The sequence below is a fragment of the Equus przewalskii genome, chromosome 27 (genome assembly GCF_037783145.1).
Source record: "Equus przewalskii isolate Varuska chromosome 27, EquPr2, whole genome shotgun sequence".
NCBI lineage: Eukaryota > Metazoa > Chordata > Mammalia > Perissodactyla > Equidae > Equus > Equus przewalskii.
Window position 1 is genome coordinate 4,191,595 of NC_091857.1, and position 25,913 is coordinate 4,217,507.

A 25,913-nucleotide genomic window follows, 5' to 3' on the forward strand; every position below is an offset into this window, starting at 1 on the left:
TATATTTAACTCAGTATCACAGTGACCTAAAAAAACATTTATAAGAGAGTATATATATAGGCCTTCTGAATGATAGGGCTAGTCAGGCCAACGGTCTTAATAAACTGCAGTTTCCAAAAGCAGAAATAAAAATGTGTTATAGTAAAGATTTTTTGTAACAGAAAAATTTTAAGAGATCTATAAAATGTTCAGATTTTAGATTTACGATATGAATCAAGAATACTATAAATTTCAGAGAAAGTTTATAAATGGTTGTTAAATTCAAGGATAGATGGATAGACAAGTTCCACCTGCTCTAGCACTATTTTTATCTATTTTTCTCATATAATCGATAAAAAATAGGTTTGCAATTAAAAAGTTATCAGTGCACTAAGACCAAAGAATTTTGTCAGAACTGAAACTATAATTCCTATAGGAGAATCTACCATTTCATTAACTGTATGATGCAACTACATGTAACCACATTTGTTTTACTAAAAAGAACTGAGCAATATCTTGTCGTACACTGAGTGTTGATTATGTTTCCAGAACTCTGGATATGATCCAGTCCTCAAGACAACCTGGGAATTAAGTGCTTCTAATAAGTGCTTCTCATTTTTCGGATGAAAATGCTGAGGCTCAGTTAGGTTCACTGTCCAAGACCAAAGACCTTGTGAAGACAAGAACCACAATTCACACCCAAAGATGTCTCCAGGGCTCACTTATTCTGTCTTCCCCAGGACTGCTCTAGGTTGCTCGCTTCTCTGTGTTTTAACACCCTTATTTGTGACAAGATACTGCTAACTGCCAGCTTTTCTTCCACATGGGTCAGGCTCCCCTTCCTCTAAACAGGGATGCATTTCATGTACAAATTGAAGAGACGTGCATATTCTCACGGTTATGACTGATGATTTGAGTAGTTTGCTCTATTTCATCTTGATTTCTATATTAGTCACAGTTGTCATTCTTTTTTGTTTTAATTTTTTAATTTTTTTTAATTCTTCTCCCCTAAGCTCTCCAGTACATAGCTGTATATTCTAGCTGTGAGTGCCTCTGGCTGTGGTATGATGAGTGGTGCCATGTCCACGCCCAGAATCCGAACCGGTGAAACCCTGGGCCGCTGAAGCAGAGCGCACGAACTTAACCATTTGGCCATGGGGCCGGCCCCAGTCACAGTTGTGATTCTTTAAATTTATTTTAAATTGGATGTTTATCATATTTCAAGATGGAAAACTCAGTAATAATAGGAGTAATGAAAGAGTGTAAATGGAGATATGAAGAGGGATGCATTTGTGGTCATTTATTAAGTATGTATACAGGTAAATGTTATAGTTTATAAAATTTGAAGAAATGTCACTTAATCCTAATAAAATCAAATATAATTAGTTTACTTCAGATTATTGAATGAGAGAAAGGGATGAAACAAGTAAACAAAAAAAATCCACAAGCTGAAAACTGAGTTCTCTTGAATTCTCAGCTTTTCTCAGGCAACATATTGTTATTGTGGTCCCTTTTTAACCATGTTTTTGAAACATCTTACACTAATTTATAAATAAATGAATTCCATTTAAAATGTAATTGCATCTGAAATCTCTAATTATATAGGTAAAGTACAAATAAAAGAATATTATGTAACTTAAAAGAGATAGAGTACAAAATTCACAACAATGTACTGACTGAATCCCACACTCATCAATATGGACTAGAACATTAATCACGCAGGTGGGCTTGGTGACTCCCCAGGCCTCAGTGGCTTGTTGAAGAAGGCGGGAAAACAGGCTTTAGACTAACGTTCAACGTCAGTGCCGCTGTTTTTCCATATAAAATAGATACTATGAATTGCCTAACTCACAAAATACATTCTTCTTTCTACATATCTTGGTGCCATTTGAAAAATACTATCTATCAACTGTTAAGTAAAAGAAGAGAGAATGGTGTGTGTGTGTGTCTTCTTTGAGTTTTGTTTACTAGTGTGTTCATGTGAGGCAAAGATGAATTATTTTAGCACTTTTAAACTCCATGGTGTACAGTTCACAAAATATTTTAGGAAATCTATGAAAAAGAGAATTTACTTGAAAAACTAGAAAATTGATTTCATTGTAGTATGCTGGTTAAAACACAATAGGTAAGATTTCACTTAAGATGCATGTGAACGAGTACAAAAGAACATTGTTAAACACTTGATTTTGAAATAAAACATTTTTCTTTTAGGCTGATATATATATATATGTAGTCACAAAGAACATGAACATTTGTCACTAATTAAGCGCAGATAATAGTTATTTAGGTGGAAATGAATTAAGTCAACTGCTAGTAATTTTTGATACCATTTTTACATAAGTTTAGGGTCTGGCATAGTCCCATTTATATAGCAGGTACTCAAATATTTATTGAAGAAAGAAGGAATAATTGATTATTAGGCTTTTTTGTAAAGACTAAAGTAGGTCTTTAAAACAAAATTGAGGTTGATATATCTCCCTTCTTTTCCATCAAAGTGATTTGTTTGTACAGCCAGAACTTAACATTATCACAGAAATTTTGTTAGCATGCAATAATTACATTTCATTTATATTACAGTTTGCAAAAATCTTTGGGAAAATAATAAAGCAAAGTTGAACTTTAGATATCCGTTTCATATAATATCATAAAGTATATTTTCACCTTTGTCTTCATTTTTGTTTTTCCTTCCATTTTTATGTAAATTGTTATCAGAAAGATCTTTGACTCTTCTCACTTCTGGATTTAGCTCAAATATAGTTGTTAAGTAATACTAAAATAAACCTAGGTGTTTTTGAGAAATTCCTATTGCTACTATTATCAAACTTTGCAACCTTGCACAGTATAGAACAGTTGACTAGATTATTAAAAATTAATAATTATTGATATCAGGATTTTTTTTTCTGGAACAAGAGAAAGAAATACTATGATAACTGTGAAAAAGTTATCAACTCAATTTAAAATTGAGAATTAATAAAAATCCCAAGAAACACAGATCATTTAATGGAACAATTTTACAAGTGAAGGAAAATGTTAATCCTGCCCTTGGTACAACTTTAATTACATGTATATTGAAGTCCTCATGATTTCAAGTTAAATTGTTAAGTTTAACACATATTAGTATAGCCAACATGACACAAAACACATATAAGTAGAACAAGACAGACTTAAATAGGACAAATTCTCTCTGAACATTGCTTATGCAGAAACTGTTTAAAATGAGTTTTTCTATAAGGCACTCAAACAACTTTTTTTTTCCTTCATCATCTGCTAACCACTGAATGACTGCTCAGAAATGCTTTTTTATACTTCTAAACCATAATGTAATTGTTTTTTTGCCCTTAATGATTACTTCAATTTCTTCAAGGTTGCTCTCCTTGAGGCAAAAATGCTTATTAGTAAACCAATCCCAGAAATTACTCATGGGGCCAAATATCAATTCCTATCATCCCAGATAACTCTAGAACATTTGCTTTTAGAACATCCTGTGAGTAGAATAAGCAGATCCACTCAGCAAATCACTTTAGGATGACATGCTGAATATTTACTTAAAAGTTCTATGTGGTGAATAGTTTGAAATGACCCCATGGATTGTGTCAATTTTAGAACAAATTCAATGCTGTATTTGTTTTAATCTACTCGCAGAGGAACAATAAGTCATTAACATAAAACTAGGATCTTAAAAAAGCACAAGTTCCGTCTGCATCCTTGAAGATCTTATTTCTTTGTTTGCACTTACAAGGCAAGGCAAAAAAACAGTGTCCCATGTTCACAATTTAACTTGGACCAATGTCGTAGTGCTCCATATATTTTTAACCTATATCCTGAAATATTTTCATAATAGTCATAAGTGACACTAAATTAAAATTAAGATGTACCATCTTGTCTCATATTCTATTCCAATAACTCTAATTGATAGTAATTTAGGTGAAAATTACTTCTCATAATTAAGTAAAATTGGATCTCAATTTTTCTATTCTTTTAAAAAAACCCCTCTAAAGCTCCACTTAATGTGTTTTCCAGGCCATAACAAAGAAGCATACTGTACCTCTGGTGCTGCTGGTGGTTGCAGATGTGGTTGGGCTGGTTGTTATGGCTACAGTGGTTGTGACTGTTGCAGTGGTAAGGGAGGGGATGATAGTAGTGGGAAGCAAAGTGTTGGGAACATCTGGTGAGTGGAAAAAACAAAATACAAAACAAAATCATATCATGCAAACAAAAGAGAAACACAAATGATTCAAATTACAAATACGTATATCTTATTTACGTTTAAATTTAACAGGCTTACACAGATTACCAGGTACACAGCTGGCTGTACCAAACAGTTCTTGTCATTTTTGTTCACTCGTTTTTCATGCTCTTACACAAAGCAAAACTTGGAGCAATGTTTTGAGAATAAGCAGATCGTTTGCAATATTTATAGTGAAATTTAAAATGACAAGAATTCATTTGTTCACTGAGTCATTTAAAAAGTTTGACATGCAGTAGCAAAATACAGATAGGTAAAACGAAAAATGACATGCTTTGCCAAAGAAGTAAACAAAGAAACAACACAACAGAAATAAACACAAATAACACCACCATATGAGATTAAAGAAATGATAATAATGTATGAGTATATGCATGTTAAATGCTGTTTGATTTTTTCTTTAGGAAAATGCAATGCTAGGAAATAGATGAGAGCAATCTTTAGAAACAAACAAAAAACAAAGCCGATTGTTATTATTATTTTGCTTTTCCTTTTCTCACAAACAATGTTAATGTACAGCTTAGAGTCTTGCAATTCTTACCCTGGTTAGCTGGTAACGCCTTCTAACAATTTTCAGTACCTAGGAGTCTTTAACAAGTATTGAGTCAACTAGCATGAACCCAGTATTCTGAAAGGTTTATGATTTATTTATTTGGCATACCTAAGAGAGGTTATTGAACATGGACTTGAACCATAACATTCAACCCCTAATCCATAATTAATCGAAGTTGTCGAAAGTTAACTGTAGAATCAAACGCATAAAACATAATAAACAGAAAGAACAGCTTCGAGTTTAACACCAAAATCTTCCCTCCTTTTACTCAAAACCCACTGGAAATATGAAGAGCAGCATAGACAACACTGAGACAATACAGCCAGTGTCAAGCTATGAGAATCTCGGTAAGATCCTGGGGGAGTCAGATCTTGGCTCACGTGGGTAGGCATATAATTTACACAGTGAGGAAATTAGAAACAGTTCACAAATTACCTATAATTACTGTGCTGGGTTCTGATTTCACGTTTGCCACACAGCCCCTAAATATTCAGAGCGCTTGACAGATTATCTTGCTATTAAAGGTTTCCTGTCAGTCTCTCAGTTAAAGTCTTTGAGTCACACCAAAATTTTCTAGTTCTTTACTTCTGATAAATAGCCCTACTCAATCCTCAGACTTTAACCTGCTGAATTCTCTACATGGGAGACATCAGAGAACAGCATGCGATCACTCTCTTATCTTAGATATTGATGTTTACATCTGTTTTTCAACAGCGAAAATGCTTCCTGGCCAGTCAAATTAAGAAAACAACCTTCTGAAAAGTCAATGGTGCTACATTAATCACTAAGGGAAATGGGTCTTGCCTGGAGTGTGATTATCATGATCATAAAGCAGAACCGACTTCAACCTTATAAATGAAGAAATAATATGTATATGTGCACATGGACTTCTTGTTTACTAATTTTATAACACCTTCTTATTTTCATGGTAGGCTTTTCTAAATTGTTTAGGCAGGCTAGGGACAAATGCAAGACTTTTCCTAAATTTAAAACAATTCGTAATTTTAATTTTCATGAATATCTAAAACAGAAAATAACACATTCTTTGTTTGCAAAATCATTTGCTCATTAGGATCTCAAAATATATGTATTTAATTAATGCAAAGGCAAATATCTTCCAGGGCTAGCAAATATAAGAACACACAATATTATTAGTCCTTTAAAACTCCATATAAAGAAACTGATATTACCAAACCTTTTACAGATTATAAAATGTTGGGTTATTTGCTATCAGACAGTGGGTTAGAATAAGATTCTATTGGATCCAAAAAGCAGCTTTTCAAAATCAGCTATATCATTTGATTCTTAAAAATTGGAACGCAAATAACAGGTCTTTTTTGTTGTTTGATTTGGTCAGCCAAAAATCCCATTATTTGGATTTTTTTCCTTATTCCATATCAACAAAGATGGGCAATAACAAATCCTGATTTGTTTTGGAGAGGGTCTATATATTTTCAGGCCCTGTGAGCATTCTTGTATAAACCAAACGATATCCTATTCCCTACAATAGTGAAAATGCATGAAATATAGGTTTTTTTCTTAGGCTAATATTCAAAGAACTAAAAAACAATGGGTAGTTTTAATAATGGTTAATCCAGTTCAAGAGAACCGCCCTAGAGTCTTTTCAAGTGTCCAGATAGATGAGATAACACTACAAATCATTATTGACTTATAGTCCATCTGCTTTTCTGCTCATCACCCTCTCTCATCCTCTCCTCTGAACTTCATATGAACCTAAAAACAAATTGACTGAAGGCAATTTGATGGAAAGCCCCTTGGCCAGTATGACAATTGGGTCAAGAAAATGACCTGCCAAATTAGACATCTCTCCTAGTCACTGTTAAACATTTTTGATCACTACTAAATTAATTTCATCCTGTGTGTTCTGAAACATGACACTTTCATTTTTTCAAAATTTTTGGGGGTTTCTTGATTCTGTCCTTCATTTTATTGTACATTCCTGTTAATGCAATTTCTCACCTCTATTGTGAAATAGCAAAAGTTGAAATAACCTAAATTTTCAATACCCGAAGATTAATCAAAATCAACTAAAATTCAACAATGTAAGGTTAGTTGGAATTCTCAGAAAGACCAAGAACATTGTCTGATACTTGTCTTTTCTACACCACCTCTTTATTTCCTCTGATTTTATTGGTGTCAGTCTCTCTGCTTGAAGAAAAGAACTCTGCTTACTTTTTTGTTGGGATTCTAACACAATTTAGAAGGTCGATAAATATTTACTAAATGAATTCATTCACAGCATTATAAACGTGACATATTTTAGGGGATCTAGAAAAGTCCAATTTTTTTGACAAGGTTAAGTAGTAGTTAGTATAGAACTAAAAGATTTCATTACTTCTGTTCAGAAACATTCCTCTCTGTTTTCAGTATAGAAGGCAATTGTTATTTTGTGAAGGATAAATTTTCAAGATCACAACTTACAACTTCCTCCTTCAATAAATTTCCTTACTAACAAAACGAATCTTTGCCCACATTTTCTACTACTTTGAAAGCAGTGTGACTCTGTCCTGAGACTCATGTTGTCCATGTCTCCTTATGAATTCTTTCCATTTTCACCTTTGTTGAAACTTTCAGAGAAAGGTCGAAAGGCCAGGAGGACTCCCTTAGCTGCTCCTATTGTAATTAGTGGTGAATGATGACAACATTTTTATGAGTTGTCTATTATCATCCCCACTTAATCAATGAGAGAACTTTGAGATAGAGTTTTCTTGTCTCTAAAATTATGTATATATATAAATATATGAATATATATGTTATATTACTGATAATATTTTATTTAATATGAGTATAGTGAAGAATTTTCTCCGACAATTCCGTCTCACTTATTTTAACTGCCTGATTGTGACTCTTGTCAAAGCAGAAATAAGTAAAATACTCTGAGCTGTCTTCCTAAACCCAAACACAATCTGGTTCTCACTCCTACAAGTGAGCAGCAACGTTGGACATTGCTAAGCAATTGCTTATGAGGTCCTGGCTTGGTACCTTCACTTTTGGCCTTTTATTTAGACTTTGATTGTGAAAATGGAGCTACATTTTTTAAGAAAATATACAATTGGAAACATTAGTACTAGTCATTTGCCTCATTTTTTAGTTATCTAGAATTGTATACATTTTTCAAACTATTATACTGTTAATCAAAAAATACTCAACAAATATAGTACAGGATAGAAAATTCAGGCTATTGTTTTCTAAGAGACATCCAGTTTTATTTTTTTCCAAGAATAAAAATACACTAATTTATATGCAGAAGAATTATACACATGCACACACATAATAAAAATAAATCCTAGTTCAACATTAATTTACTATTTCTGATCATAAAACAAGATAATCTGCAGTCATTAATTTGCTGAATATGACATGAATTTTAGAAGATCTTAATCTATGCCTTAGATGTTAACATCCTATGATTAACCAAAAGATATTTGAACATGGACACTAAGAAACCATAAATTAAAAAATAGACAAATTAATGATATGTGACATATAATTTATGAATATTAAAATTCAGAAATAATGACTACCTAATAGACAGGTCAAACAAGTAATTACCTGATATTTCATCTCTGATTTCCACAATACAAAAGATGGGAAATTTTTATTGTTATTTTTCCTGAAGAGTATGTTAATTTAATCAAATACTATTGAATTTTGCCTAAAAAAACAAAGTTGTTACAAATCAGAAGTTTGGCATTTATAATTTACAAAAGAAATTAACTGTATTTTTTATTTTCTAGATTAATGCATAAGGAATGAAGAGCTGGTAATTGATAAAGTACATAGCAGATAAAAAAGGTGTTTTGATAAGCGAACAAAGTGAAAATAATTAGATTGTATTTGTCTAGATTTGATCAGGGAAATTAGTAAATATGGATAAATTATATAAACGATTTAAATCTAAACAAGAGAAATTTCAATAAAGTTCTTCAAAATCAGAATTAAAAACATATTCTAATTCATAAGAAATTTGTTTGAATACTATCTAATAAAACAAAATTTTTAAACTTAAAATTTTTGATCACAATATATGGAAATGTGTAACATCAATTTCTCTGAAATGGCAATTACGTGCTTTAAATCTTTTGCTAGAAGATTAAATCTTAAGGAACTACTTTTTCAATATATACTAAAATGGATAAAACTTGCTAAAATATCTTCATGGTTTAAATTTGATATTAAAATGAATTCACAGAGGTCCATGATTCATTATCTAAAACTTTATGTAGATATATGTGTGTGTGTATATATACATATATATATATATATATATACGGCATAGTGAATTCATGGATTTCCTTTAAAGGGAATATGTGAGCATTTTTACTGATAGGAAACTGAGAAAAGTAAACGTTCCAAGACATGAAAATATTTGCTTATAGTTGTTCCTACACATAAGATGTGAATTATATAAATTATACTTTCCATTTCACTTGTAGCGTATATAAAGTTCTATTCTCATGTAAAAGGAAAATTCAGGAGTATTTCAATAATATCAGACAAAACCCCAAATCTAGTCAATTGCAAAATTGTATATTAGTACAGATGAAGTCTAAGTAGGTTGCAAAAGCTATTCATGTGAGTGAATGTTGAGTTACAAACAAATGCAATGTCAATAATCTAGCTTACTTCTATAAGCACCTATTCACTTGCAGAAACATAATTTCAGCTCAAAGTTGTTGAATCAGAAAACTAAAATCTGTGTCTAGGGACTGTGGCTAAACTTTGTTATGATAAATTCTTTAGTCCATCATCTCTCCTGCTCAACCCACATGACTCGGATGTACACTCCAAAGTGCACCCCACATTGTTCTAAGGTGCCACATATTAAAGTTCTCTGAGACAATAGGGACTAGAGTTCCTCAGAACATATATGCCTGGCTTCTTTTCTTTGTTTCTCATAGTGACAGCTTAACATAAACAAAGAAGCCGAAGTCCAGCACACATAAAGACACCTGCTCCTGACACAAGTTCTAGACTCAGCACTGCTTTCTCTTTGCGGCCATGTTCTCATAGCCACATCCCGTTCAACGACATTAGTTACCTCTTTCTTGTCTAGCCTTCAAGTCTAGTTTAAATGTGATCTCAGCTGCAAACCATCCCTCAATAATGCACAGTTAATGTCTTCCTGCAAACACTTTCAAGCACTTTGTACACACCTCTACCCATGATTGGCATATTAAATCACTATTATATTTATGTAGATATCTCGCCAATGAGCTGTAGCCTCAGTCTTTGTAGACCAACATGTGTTTATTTTTTAAATATAATTTTTCCTTGGGACAAGTTTACTCAACCCAACCCCCCAGTATACCCCAATCCCCGTCTTCAAATAGGTTCCCTTTCTTGATGTACATAGAGAAACGCTACTCTTAAGTTTCAGCCTAATTCCCACCTGCTCTGTGAAGGCTTCCTTGACCAACTAAATTGCAACTGATTTCCCTTCTCTCTGAATACCCATAATGCTATTTGTGTATATCTGTTGCTTCCCTCACTGTATTACCAATACCCTTCATGATCAATGATGCTTACATTCATTACACACTATCAGGGTCATACCCAGAGTTATGTGCCTCTCACTAGCTCCACATCTCTCTCTCTCTTCCTCAGTGGAGAACACATATCAACATACATGTGTAATGCTATGATAACATTTTAAAATTTTCTCTAATTTACATAATCAATTAATACACTCTACTATACTAACCCTTATTAATAATGAAAAATACAGCATACACATCAAAGCTCTTCACGAAATCAGTGGTTGAAAACTAGGAGACTATAGCGTTCATTTGGCACTTAATATGCATTGCTTGTATTTTTTTTTATGAACTAATAAGATGATGAAAAAACAGAGAGAATAGACTCCATGGTACAATTCTGAGCTTCCTTAGGGCACCTGTTCTGTGTTTGGAATTCAACTGATGCTTTATAAATAATGTTCTACAGGTGACAATGACAATGATATCAGTAGATGGGGAAAGCATTATTTTTAATAAAATGAATCAGTAATTGAGCCTCATATGTGGTTACTTTCTGTCAAAAAAAAATTGCTGCCCCCTTCCTTTTACCAGATATGAGGTGATTTTTAGAAATTCACGCTAGGAATCTTCAATTCTAAATGATTACTAAAAAAAAAATTAAAATGCAGTATACAGGACAATCTTATATTCTGAACATGATTTTTCAATGTTTTCAAAAGTGTTAGAGCTCTGAATCATATCAATTCAAAATAATAGAAAAGTTCTCCCTTTTTTCACATCCTAATGAAGAAATTTAAAAAAAATGCAACTCCGTTTCGTTATTGGAGCTTATTAGAGCACAAGGGATCCTGTATAACCTTGTCAGAATGAAATCGGATCCAGGGAGCCCTGTGCACATAAACTGAAGAGCGCTACAGCACCTTTTCCCCAATAACGAGCTTTTCAGGTTAAAGGTATGTTCTGTTCTCCACAAATGCAGTGTACAACAGTTTCTAACTTGTCAACCTGTTTTGTTTCATGGCAGGTTCTCCTTTTAAAAATGGCATTCTGGCCCACTCAGAAGGGATTTTGGAAGCAAAATGAAGTCTAAGGAGTCTCAGAAGCCCAAGCTGCTTGTTTCTCTCCAAGGACTGGTGTTCAATAGGGAGAAAAACTGCTGCCACTTAGGCTGGGCTCCGTATGTCTGCGTCCTTTCTGGTTTATGTCACTAACTCCCCAGCATAGTCCCAGGGTAATCGAGTGAATCAAACCAGGATTATCGGTGGAGACACAGAAGGGTCAAAACTTGATGTATATTAGAAGTATTAAGGTAAGAAGTGTCTTTTTGATAGAGGCTATTGACATTTCCTAACCTTAAAGATAATAGGGCATCCTTAACCTTCTTACTGATAATTGCACTGCCATTGGAAGCAATTGTAAGAGGAAAAGTTTACTGTATTTGCTTTTCTGCCTGTGCAGAGAAGGACGTTTATCTCTTCCCATTATGTTCAGCTACATGGAGCAGGCTCTTTGGATTATAGCATAAGAATGGATAACAGCTCCTAGGCTCTCACTTAAACGACAACCACTAGGTTGACAAGGCCTCAACTCGCCAGTGCGTGCCTCCCCCTCCAGAGTCGCATGGTAACCTCATCTGCTTCATAAAAAGGAACCTTTTAAAAGTTAGATTTGAATGAATCCCCGTTCATCCCTCTGATAGCTTCCACTGCCTTCACATACTAAATGGAATCCTTACACAATAATAATAATAATAAAAAAACCCTGTTCTTGAAAAATGAAAAGTACAGCAATTTTAAACTGTAGGTGGTAACCAACAGTCCTCTGTAATTACAAGAAAAGTTTATGAATAAAATCAGTCTGTTATTGGAAAAAATGTATGCATTTTTCTTTTTAAAATACTTCTTTATATTCTAAACTGACAAAAGTAAAGTGAAATTCAAAGTAGGAATAAAAACGCCTTTGAAGGGAATGCTTCCACGTGATTCAGCTCCACCTACTTTCTACTGCGGGCTCTTTCCTAAAAGTTCTTTATCCAAAAGTACATCGGATGATTTGGTCAAATACTTTAAGTTCTGTGAGGCTGGCAGTTTCCTATGGGAGAAGAGTGCTGTTCCCCATTAAAAGAAAAATTTAAATCACACATGAATATACAAAGGAAGAAATGAGATGTGGTAGAAAAACACTGACTGACAGATGCAGACATGTGGGTTTTTCATGTAGGTTCTGTGATAAAACAGCTGAGAGATATTTTGCATATAATTTCACCTCTATGCATCTATGTTTCCTCATCTAAAACATGAAGTGTTTGGACCTGGTCATTTACATAAATCCTTTTAGACCAGGTTCTTAAGTAGCAATGGATAGCGGTTATCTCCTTAAAGCAAAACATCTTTTCTCAAGAAACTTATAAATGAAAAAATTTTAGCATATGACTTCAGGAGATGCATAGAATTCCTAGAAGTGTTGGTTCAGATTTGAAAATGCCGTGAAGTGAGTTCCTGTGATGCCTGATATTGTAAATCACATAACTCAACTCCAAGACAATCTCATGTGTATGAAAAATTAGTGACAATATGAATGTGATAATAAGAAATGTTAATGTCAGTGAACTTTTTAGGACACAAAAATCACTCTTCCTATCAAGCCGCTCATATTTAAATATGTCATGATTATGATTAAAATCTCTCTTAAATTTCTCTGCTCATTCTTATTTTTCCCAATGTTCATTTTTCACTGTACAAAATAGTTCCTTAACTCAAACTCGCTTATATATTCATGTTACTATACAGATTTGTCAGCAGAAAACTTGAGAAACATTTCTCATTTTTGTCTTGATTCCTCCTCTTATTTAATATACAAATTCCATAAGAGTAACACTGAGTTCCAGTATCCTAAACCAAATATCCTTAAGGCTTAACTAAACCATTCCACTGTAATATGTTACTAAAGATATACAAGTTGAAAAATGTTGTCATTAAATTGGAAGTTATTACACAGCACTAATTTCAGTTAATTCTAATTTCCACAAACATATCTGGCAATATTTAAAGGTAGTAAAATGCATTCAAATATAACATTTTAATTTTGCAATATAAAAAGACACAAATAAAAATTAAAGGAGAATGTGGAAATGTTTCAAAGATTATTATTATAAACTTGCTATCCTGTAATTTAGCAAAACCAACAACGGCCATTTGCAGGTACTTTTTGTGCATACATGTTAATAAATACACTTTGATGTACCCATAGAAGATAATACCTAACAAACACTAAGAGTAATGTTAAGCAGAATTGTGAAGAAACACCTACCGAGCTCCACTTTTAATATCCCCTTCCTGTCACCTGCATCCCTAATGCTCAGAGTTCTCGTGCAAAGTAAGGTCTTTCTTAACCTGGAAAAGGTTATTTAATAAACTGATTCCCACATGTGATTTAGTGACACAAACTGATAAGCCTCCCTAAATTATTTACATTTAAAATACAGTCTCAAGGAAGTAAACATTTTACCAAAGTAAAACATTACTAATTGTGGAATTTCATATTTTCCTGGACGTATCTCCTGGAATATTACAACTACCGAGGGGACCTTGAAAACATCTCTGAAATTGCATTATGGTGAAACATAAAACGGAAAACACTTTGCTGTTTTATTTTTACTAAGAAGTAGAGGCATAATTGAGAGTGTCTATTCATTCATTGTAGGCTCCACAGTGCCTGGCCTAGCACTTTGCATACAGTAGACACTCAAGAAAGACTTCCTGGATAGTAAAGTATTAGGTAGTCTAGCATTGTGATATAGATTTCTAAGCCATGCCTCAGACAAGTTTTATATTTGGCTAAATATGACCGTTATCTTTATAAGAGATGATGTACATATTTCCAAAAACAAATCCAGTTTCCAGTTAGTGCTAATTATAGAATTATGCAGAAAGACGAATTGACATGTGAAGTCAATTACATAACTCTTCCAATTTCAAATAGTTCTATTAGATTATATCTTTTATATACAGTTATTCATATTGTACACTGTTCAACTCTGTAAGGCGCCATTTACAAATGGATTGCCAAGTAAATATATCTCACTACTTTTCCCAGTGTGGGATGAAAGTTAAATGTCTTGATTTTGGTGACCAAAGAATGAATATCAATTACCCTGATTTTGCTCAGAAGATGTATATATGTATATGTATGTATACACACACATAAATATACTCAGACATATCTACACAGGTGTATATACGTTTGTATGTGGATATGAATGAGTATGTAGCTATGTTTATAAATAAACAGAAAGACAAAGAAATTTAATCATTAAGGAAATATTTATTGACTGCCGACTATTTAGAAGGGATTGTTCTAAGAGCTAGGGATACAGAGATAAACGAGGTGCGTAAGATCTCTGCTTTCAAGGAAGTAATAATCTACTGGGTGGACATAGAATATATTAACATCTACAGATACATATATAATATATGCACGTAAATGCATGCATATATAATATATGTACCATGCATACATATATATATACACACACATATACATATACACATATATATGTGTGTACATATGCATACATAAACACATACACACGTATACAATCAAATATCGAAATAAACAACTAAAATACCAAATAATGATAAATGCCCTTAAGAGAATTAAAGTGATACATGGAGGCTGCTTTAGACTGGAGAGGACAAAAAAAGGCTTCTCTGAGAAGATTCATTCACTCTGAGATCTGAATGATAAGGAATTGCTCTTACAAAGATCAGCATTCCTGACAACATTCCTTGTACTTCCTGGAAAAAGCTCATATGAAGAAAAAAAAAAGTTCATATAAAAAGAATGAGCTGGATGTCTTAGGGGAGCTCAAAGAGGACCAGGGAGACAGAAGAGATTCTGTGGAGGCTGGTGAGATATCACAGATGGAGGTGGTAGCATATTGTGCCAGATTTGGTCAGCTAGGGTAAGAGAGATTTGCATTTTATGCCAAGGGTGATGAAATGCCTTTGGGGAAATTTAAATGAGAGAAAGACATGAAGGAATACGCATTAAAACATTTATATATTGCAGCTGTGTGGGAAATAGTTGGGAGATGTGGAAGTTGGAGGCAGGGAGCCCATTAGGCAATGTTTCAATAGTCTGGGCTAGAGATGACGGAGGGAAGTGGACATACCGGGAGCACGGTTTAGAAACAGTGTTGACAGAACTTGCTGATGAATTGGAGAGAAGCTCAGAGAGGAATCAAGGATAATTCTTAAATTCCAGAAGAAACACATGATATATTGTTCCAATGTTTGTGAAAACTACATTGTGAGAAGCTACAAAGCAGGTTTTTATGTAAAACCTGTTCTTCTGATTAAGCATGCCATTGTTTTGAAAACAAATGCCAAAAATTTCCCCCATGAGCCATTGCATATTGCTTGAATTCTCTAATAAATGAATGCATATATACTTAGGTAAGCGACTTCTGTACATTTTTGTAAAGCTACAATCTAGCCTTATTTGCATATAAAAAGTCTCGAAAGCCCGAATGCCGTGGGTTCTACCCTTTTATTCACCTTACTGCAACTAATAGTAGAGATTATCTAGAAACAGTGCAATAAAAGATATTCAAAACGTTGAAATTGTTGAGTGGTGAATTCTTTCCTCCATTCAGGCAGGAATGAGGGCCTTCAGGAAGGAGGGACACTGTAGTCAATAGTCCACCAGGGAACCATAGAAACATTTACTTCAGAGCGGTATTTCTGAATGGAATTTTTACTCTGAACGGTGAAACCTTAATTTATCCACTTCATGCTCATCTTAAAACAGAGAGAGAGAATTAAGCCCCAACTCTGTGTTGAGTCAGCCTGCACACATGCACCTTTTTAAATGTTTTATAGTGAAAACAGTGCTCCTTTCTCCACTACTTAATCCCATTCCACTTCTCTCTGCAGAGTTCAATAGCATATTCATCCAGTCAGAGGTATGCCTTTCCCACAGGCATCACAGCTTTTCCTGCTTATTCATGTCCAGCAATGATATGTTTTATCTCAGCTTTTAAAGAAGGCACTGTTTTAAGACTCGTCCAACTAGTTTACTGTCTAGAAACTCTCACCCGGAGATGAGAGCAGCAACCATAGGGTTCCTCCATTAGCACACTGTTTGTTGCTCCATATGGATGTCTTTTCTATCCTTTTCTTTCTACACTGTATATTTTTCCATCTATGCTTCTAAAGAAAGCTTCTCCAAGGGAAAAATGCTCATTATGAGTACACAGAATTAATTTACCAACTGGTAGGTCTGTTTCCATGCGAGGGAACAGATTTTAGCTGAATCCCTTTTTAATGTTTGCTAGGTTGTGCATCTGTCTGTAATCCAGGCTTCTTGTTCCTGCTCCCCACCCACTGAACTGAGCTCAAAGATTCACTGTGTTACTCCCATCCTGATCTACATTGCTTTTCCTAGCAGTACAACTAAGCAAAAATTTCATGTAGCCTCTCAATGTTTCTAAACATCATTGCTGGATAATTGTAACAGTAAATGTACATGTGACTGCCAACTCTTTATTCTAGTTACACATATAGCATGAAGTGCAGAAGCAGACTTTTCATTGTAATGTGATGGGAGTCCTCGTTAGCTTTCACATCGTTGATAATCATAACACGAATAAGTAAAATATATCCTGTAAGACTAGGAAAGTATACATTATAATCATATTTGCTTAGTTCTAGGGTAAGATAAGTTTAAAAACAAATTTGGGATATTACTTTATGACATTCCTAATCTGTTTCATAAGTATTACTGCGTTCACCTATATACATTTTAATTATTTTGGTAAATTTAGGCTCATGTACTAATAAGCCTAAAGCAACTGAATTTATCTTTTGCACACTAGTTAAATATTTGAAAGAGATGATAGATGGCTTGGGAATGTTTGTTAAAGCAATACCCTCCGTGACTCAATTTGGCTCTCTCCCATGGTAAGCAAATCAACTGAAATGGAGAGTCAGCACCCAGGAGGGAAAGTGATCATGCTTTTACCTAGAGTCTCTGAAAGAGATACGTGATCACCCCTCAGTATTGGCGGGGATTGGATCCAGCACCTGCGCAGATACCAAAATTCGCAGATGCTTGAGTCCCTTATATAAAATGGCGTAGTACTTGCATATAACCTATGCACACCCTCCCGTGTATTTTAAATCATCTCTAGATTACTTATAATAACTAGTACAGTGCAAATGCTATGTAAATAATTGTTATACTGTATTGTATAGGGAATAATGACAAGAAGAAAAGTCTGTCCATCTTCAGTACAGATGCAACCATCCTAGGCCTATCCGTGGTTGATTGAATCCGCAGATGCAGAACCCGCCAAAACGGAAGGCAATTCTATGTCTAAACGAGCAATACAGGTTGGAAGCTTGGCTTGACACAGCTGTCTATAATAACTCAGTGTCTAACTTTCTGTCCCTGAGTATTTTTGACGTTTATTATTAACAATGAAAGCAGAGTGAAAGAAAAGTAGCAGTTTTATTGATTCTTTGAAGCTGGAACGGCATATTTAATAGTTTGATACCTTTCACTAGACCAAAACACATATACATTTCTAGCAGTAATATTCTTTCTTATCATTAAAATTAAAAATCTGAAACACTCTTTTTATAATCATTTTTACTAATGAACAATAAAATGTGATGGATCCTATTCTATATATGTTATTTCTGAGGTAAATTATCCTGGAAACAAACAAAAAGTACTATCACGTTTTTCATCAGTATTCATTTCAATAGATACATGAACAAATAAACAAAACAAACCATAACTGTCAAGTGATATCTTCGGGATACCAAGGCAGCAACTGTCAGTAAACTGATTGGCATTACAGAAATATAAACAAGATATTTATACTTTCACTTTTTACTATCATAATACACGTTATGGCAAGTTTCTCTTGTCTTTATGTGGTCATAGAGATGAAGTTTGCTAGAAAAGCAAAATATGTACATATAAAGAAAAGCGAAAATGTGGGAAGATGCATAGCGGGCAATTTCATTCAAAATAAGAATAGCAAGAGTTAAGATAATGAAGAAATAATGAATTGTTATAAAAGCTTATTCAGACAAGTAGAAAAATAAAGAAGTAACGGAATAAGTTAGAGCAGTGGCAATATAATTTTAAATCTCATATAAGGGTTACTATGGTAATAGGAAGAGTACATTTGAAGAGAGATGGGGAGTATTATGAAAACCTTTCTGGGATAGTGCATCTCAACTCTGTTACAACTGTCTGAGAGAGCCCTGAGTTGGGTCCTAAGTGGAGTGAGCGCTCCACTGAAGCTTTTATCAGACTCCCAGCTACCATCTTCCACAATCTGGACGTGCCATGGTTAGTGCAGCTACTGGTAGATGAAGAAATAAGTTACTAATTTTTTCTACTTGTATTGCTATATTTCTTCCCAAATCCTAGGGAGGGCTTTGAGGCTGGAGATGATACTAAAGAGTTTCAGCTTCTCTGTCCATCTTGCATTTGTATTTTGAGGAGTGGTTACAAATTTCTATAGTATGAGTGTGAAGGGAGATAAGAGACCTTGGGAAAGTTAAGAAGGAAGAGGTTTAGGATTTGAGGGGATGTGGTAATTTGTGTTTCTCACTCTCCGTAGATATTCTCTCAAAACTTCCTTATATGTTTCTGACACCGTCAAAAGAAGATTTTTTAATCAGTTGAAGACAAATAATTATAAGGACTTGAATTGCTTCCAACCACAAAATAAGATTAGCCTAAGGTCATCTGTAAAACTCTGCAGCCATTCCTTGTGTGATAAATGGATATCTGCTACGTTCTCTATACTGGAAGATGCAGATTCAGGTAGTCTTCGCTTGGAGAGAAGATGTTTTATCTAAACCCTCCAAACCTGATGTTGCATGAGAGAAACAAGAGTGATTATAAATTTTATCTTGCTCTCTATACATTACTAATTTGCTATACTGTTGAATTTTTGAGATCTCTATTGCTTAGTTAGCAAGAATTTAGAATTTTCTTGTTCCTCAATAGGGATAACATAATTTATGCTCTGGATGCCATTCAGAAAAGACTATGGGCAGTAAGTTGTATGCAACTCTTGGGTAAGTTTCATGCCCAAGCATTGGAGTGAGATTGCCCTTGGTATCATAACACTACCAGTAGTATCATAATAATAATAATACTCTGATTTGTTGCATATCTACATGTGTGGCACTCTGCTGGGTACTTCCATCTATGACATACACAGTTTTTTAATGAATAACCCAAGAGTACTGTGTTAATATATTTTAAAATTCCAGATACTTGGACCATATTCTTGTAGACTCTAAACATCAACATCATTATATGTTCACTCTCCTAACGCTCCTGTTTTTGTATTATAACTACTTGAATCCTTAACTTACCTTCCATATTAAACTCTAAAATTCTTGAGTACTATTCACCTTTGCTCCTACAGTGCCTTTGCTCTCAGAGGATAAATACTAAATATCTATTGGATGGATAAACGAATTTTTCTCTTGATCCATAGTTCTCCAAATAGTAAAAACAGCAATGGAACAGCATATTTCAAGACCATTATTATGGAGGTAATTAGCCATTCTAAATAAATAAATAGCATGATACCAATAATAACATGAGAATAACTTCAATATTTTTATACAGAAGCAAAAAACAAAAACTACCGTGCTCACATGAATTGACGGTATAACTATGGCTACCAGTTTAACATTAATTTCTCCATTGCTGAGTTTGTTAATGGAAAATGATACTTTCTTTCTTAAAGGAATTTCCACAGTGCAAATGTTTCATAAATATAATGTTTTATTCTACAGGTGTTTGTACACTGAATTTTGTTAGGCCTTTCATTGAGGGTGAATTTTAGACTGGCAGTTTCAAATTATCATCTGTAGTTCTAATGCTGAAATTTGCAAAGGTGTAATTAGGAAGTAGAAAAAAACCCTGCAGTGTCTATAACATGAAATGTCAGTTCTGTTAACAATTAAATGTGATAACATTTAAATAATGCACTTCCACTGACACCCAAAGAATCAAATCTACCCATTAGGATGGCATGTAGATACCAGATGATTTCACAGGAAAGTGCTCAGACCTCATCAAGAAAAGAATCAATAGAACCCAGGCAACTGTGGTCGAGTCAAAGACAGCGTCTCAGCTCCTGAAAGGCCCTTTGGTGCTGGAGCTATATTAAATTATCACAGCTAATGTAAAACCAACCTGCGTGTAAAAGATAAAAGGGTAAAGTTCTCACAAATGATCACTTATCACTCCATTCCGAAATGCATACAGCATTCATTACAGATCGAAACGCCACTCAAATTTCATCATTTAGTAGGGTTTTGAAACAGCCAAACCATTAACAGAAGAGAGTGGCTTTTTATATTTATACAACTAGTGACTAATGAAACATTATACCCGTGTGCAAAGGGGGAAAAAAACCCTTTATTTTGTAATGAACCCAATTGGAGCCCTTTTACACACAGTGTAATATGGTTTCCCTGTTCCACAGAGCCTCTCATTACTTGTGTCAATAACCCTAGGTAAACTGCTGTTGAACTGCACAGCATTTATCTAGCAGCATGAATAGCATTAATCTATGGGGTGCTTTTGATGAATTGTAGTTCAAAAAGGAAAGCCAGAAATAACTTCTTACAAAGTGCTTAGAGAAGTATTTATTAGAAATATGTCAACTGCCAACTACCTAAAGGTAGCTTGGCTATTTAGGAAATCATGCTGTTGGCTAGCTTGCAAACACTGGGAAAACATATGAATTTTCCCCACTTGAATTACTTTAAAAAAACAAATGAAATACTTTACATCTAAGTATATTATTCTTTCTGTCACTTCCCTTGTAATTCTCTATATTTTTATGTCATATTGCTTTAGATACAGTGTGACATGCTGTACAACATGCCCCCAGGTGCCCAGAAACTGTTAGGTGAGAGAAGCACTTAGAAAGTTAAGGGTGAATCAGACTTCCCTTCACTTGCATGACTGCATGAACTAAACATCCAGGTCAGCAGAAACTGAAAGCTCCTCCTGGATCCTGCACTAAGGATCTAACTTATCTTCTTGACACACTCAGTGGTTGTTAGACTCTCAGGCTGGCAGGCTGTGTCTACAGGGTTTACCACATTTAATTCCACTTCGTCAGCCTAATTCAATTAGGCTTATCTTTCCCAAAAGTTGAAATTTCCATAATTTGTGTGATGTTAGAAATTAATTGCTCAGCTCTACTATCTTCAAGATGCTTTTTTGTGGACAGTTGATTCCCTGTGAACCTTCATTCTCGTTCAATAGGAGAGCGGGATTAAGAATTGAGACATTGTATACACTAAAACAATTTGAAAATAGGAAAGTGGTATATTGACTACATATATTATTTTTTCTCCAATTTTGGCCTACATCATAACAGAGTAAATATCTGGGAAAAAGCATAAACCAGATTTTTTTTTTTTACCTAAAATTAAATCTCTTTGCAAAGAATTAGACTTTACTACCCAAATTCTTTTTCGGAAAGGTATAGAACTAACAAATGCTTCTAACAGTATTCTATACTTAGATTCACTTAGAAAGATAAATGGACATACTCTCTCCATGATTTCTTGGGTCCACTGGATTTATTAAAGTGTCATGTTTTACACAATATTTGTCTGGAATACTGTAATATTGAGGAACCCAAGACTGGTCTTCGTAAAGGTTTTCTTGGTGAAATATATGAGGGGAAAATGTTACATTCTGTAGTGCCTCTTTCTCTTGGAGATTCACAATGTATCCTGGCATATAAAATAAATTCTGAGATGTCCCGCGATAAAGGAACCTGACTAATTTTGTTTATTGCAATATTTATCAATCTCATAAAAGTTTATCTCCATCTAAAAATATGGTAAAGTTACTTCATAAGCTATCCATTGTGGCTGTTTGGGAAAAACAGAGATCTCTTCAATCTTGGATATTGGTATTTCTTTTTATCATTTTATTATATTTCTTCAAATTGTGAGATTAGTGCGGAGGAGGAAAAATGTGTGTGGATTTCAAATTATTCTTCACAAAAAATTAAGGCAGTTTTCATTAAAATTGTACACCTCTGTCTTTGCTGCATCTCAGTGACATGCTACCATTTTTTTGTGAAACCAGTTATAGTGCTTATAAAGTATATTTTTATGATAATACAACAAAATTAGCTTAAGGGAAATATAGTTTTCATAATTCTGATTTATAAGTAAAGGCATTTATTTGCAAAATAAAAGACATTAATATAATTTACTAGTCACCACCAAAAACTATACAATATGTTTATAATAAAAATCTTTTTGGAAAAATAATTTTTATTTTTAGTTTCTTGTAATTTCATTTTATTATTTTGACTTGGAACATATTAATTGTGAATCTTGGAGATATTTACACTTATGAGAAGTCTTTCTGAAAGAAAAAGAAAACCTGTTTAATTTTGTTTATTATTCTAAATATTTTGTCAAATTTAAACAGTTTTTCAGGTCATTTATTCTTTCGTGTATAATGAAATCAAAAAAGTACTCACCGTGTACAATGAGAACATATTCTGCGCTGCTTTGGCCAATGGTGTTTGTGGCTTCGCATCGATAGGTACCATTATCCGTTTTGTTCAGGAAAAGAATGTTTAACTCCCTACCACTCACAACCATTCGGTCAGGATCTGGTAATTCTCCGCCATCCTTTGTCCACAAAACGGGTTCTGGCCTATTGAATTTAAACATACATATAGAAAGGAACAATAAGAAATGTTAAATATTCTGTGAATTAAGTAAATCAAGCAATTCATAAATTTTTAACACCCATTTTGTGCATAACCATGTGCTAATTTCTACAAGGCATCGAAAGAACCATCATGCACTCACTCAGAAGATTTGGAGGTATGGTAGATATAATTTAATTCTATTCTGCTTAACTAAGCAGACATGTATTAAGGAACTGATTTGTTGAGTCATTATAGCGGTCACTGATATACAATAGCAGGTCCTGTGGCCCTGATCCTACTGCTAATGCCTCACACCTGCTAGTCTCTGGAGGACTGCCTGTGGGCTATTGGAACAGCCTTCTTCAGAGGTACCTGGAATTATACCTTTGCACCTGGGGCCATCACTGTGGCACACTTTTGCCTGAAACCATGGGAAGCTTCTCTCCCTTACTTCTCCTGCGTTTCTCACCCCGTAAAGATTTTTCCTGACAGTTCTCTCTTTAGTCCCTAGTTTTATTGAGATATAATTGACATAAGACTGTATTACTTTAAGGTGTACAAAATAGTTATTTGATGATTACCACAATAAGTTTCATTAATATCCATGACCTCACATAGTTAGAACTTTTTTTCTTGTCATGAGAACTTTTAAGATTTACTCTCTTAGCGACTTTCAAATATACAACACAGTATTGTTAACTATAGTCATGATGCTGTACATTACATCCTTAGGATTTATTTATCTTATAACTGGAAGTTTGTACTTTTGGACTCCCTTCACCCATTTCCCCTACTCCCCACACTGTGCCTCTGGCCACTTTTATTCAACATTGTACTTGAAGTCCTAGCCACAGCAATTAAGCAGGACAAATAAATAAAAGACATCTAAATTAGAAAGGAAAAAGTAAAACTGTCTCTATTTGCAGATGCCACAGTATATGTAGAAAACTCTAAAGATGCCAACAAAAAAACTACTAGAACTAACAAATGAATTCAGTAAAGTTTCAGGATACAAAATCGATATACAAAAATCAATTGCATATTTATATACTAACAATGAACTATCAGAAACATAAATTGAGAAAATCAATTTTACAATTGATTTACAATCCCATTTACAATTGCATCAACAAGAATAAAATACTTAGGAAAAAATTTAACCAAGGAGGTGAAACACCTGTACACTGAAAACTATACGATACTGACGAAAGAAATTGAAGAGGACACGTATAAATGGAAAAATACTCCATGCTCATGGATTGGAAGACTTAATATTGTTAAAATGCTCATACTACCCAAAGCAATCTACAGATTAAATGCAATCCCTATCAAAATCCCAATGGCATTTTTCAAAGAAATAGAACAATCTTCAAATTTGTATGGAACCACAAAAGGCCCCAAATAACCAATCAACCCTGAGAAAGAAGAAAAAAGCTGGAGGCATCACAATTCCTGATTTCAAACTACATTATAAACCTATAGTAATAAAACAGTATGGTACTGTCATAAATACAGACACATAGATCAATGGAACAGAATAGAGAGCCCAGAAATAAACCCACACATATGTGGTCCATTGATTTTCAAAAAAGGAGCTATGAATATACAATGGGGAAAAGATAGTCTCTTCAATAAATAGTGTTAGGAAAACTGGACAGCCACCTGGAAAGAATGAAATGAACCCCTGTCTTACTACATAATCAAAATGGATTAGAATTGGATGTAACATCCAAAATCATAAATCTCCTAAAAGAAAACATAGGCAGTAAGCTTCTTGACATTGGTCTTGGTGAAGATTGTTTGGATTTGACAGCAAAAGCAAAGGAAACAAAAGCAAAAATAAATAAGTGGGACTATATCAAACTAAAATGCCTCTGCACAGAAAAAGAAATCATTAACGAAATGAAAAGGTAACCTACAGAATGGAAGAAAATATTTTCAAATCATATATTTCATAAGGGGTAAATATCCAAAACATATAAAGAACTCATATAACGCAATAGCAAAAAAATAAACAATTCGATTAAAATATGGGTGGAGGATCCGAATAGATATTTTTACAAAAAAGACATACAAATGGCCAATAGGTCCATAAAAATGTGCTCTATATAACTAGCCATGGTGGAAATGCAAATGAAAATCACAATGTGATATCACCTGTTAGAAGGACCATCATCAAAAAATAAGAAATAACAAGCATTGGGGAGGAGGTAGGGAAAAGGAAACCCTTGTGCACTGTTGGTGGGAATGTAAGTTGGTGTAGTTACTATGGAAAACCGTATAAAGGTGACTCAAAAAGTTAATAATAGAAATACGATATGATCCAGCAATTCCAATTCTGTGTATATATCCAAAAGAAATGAAATCACTAGCTCAAAAGGATATCTGAACCCCACGTTCACTGCAGCATTATGCACAACAGCCAAGATAAGGGAGCAACCTAAGTGTCCACTGACAAATGAATGGATAAAGAAAATATATTGCAAATAGAATGAAACATTATTCAGCCATAAAAAGAAGGAAATTTGCCATTTGCGACAACATGGATGGACCTTGAGGGCATTATGGTAATTGAAATAAGTCAGACAGAGAAAGACGAATACTGTACGATCTCACTTATATGTGGAATCTTAAAAAAAACCCAAACTCATAGAAACTGACTTCGCTTTTAATCAAATACTTGCAAAGAATTCCTATCTTAAAATCAGCATTTAGGGAAGAAAAGATAACTGAACCATGGATTTCTGTCTTCCAAGATTGCACAGTCTTTTGTAATTATTAATAATAAGAACGGTTATTAACAATACATACTACCATGTGTTGATAATGGTCACTATCCTAAATCCTTTACATATATTTTCAATAATCCTCACAAGAACACTTTGTAAATATCAT

At 33.9% G+C, this 25,913-nt stretch overlaps 1 protein-coding gene across 6 annotated transcripts in view; it reads right to left on the bottom strand.

Annotated features, from left to right (window-relative positions):
* CADM2 (cell adhesion molecule 2) overlaps positions 1–25,913 on the bottom strand; it is a 1,000,353-nt gene that overhangs the window by 68,394 nt on the left and 906,046 nt on the right. For 3 of the 6 annotated variants that reach the window (XM_070597817.1, XM_070597818.1, XM_070597822.1), the window contains 2 exons: positions 22,842–23,020; positions 4,025–4,144 (listed from right to left, as the gene is read on the bottom strand). In XM_070597817.1, coding sequence (XP_070453918.1) covers positions 4,025–4,144; positions 22,842–23,020 — 299 coding nt within the window. The remainder of the gene's footprint in view (positions 1–4,024; positions 4,145–22,841; positions 23,021–25,913) is intronic. The other 3 variants (XM_070597821.1, XM_070597820.1, XM_070597823.1) reach the window with 1 other exon arrangement.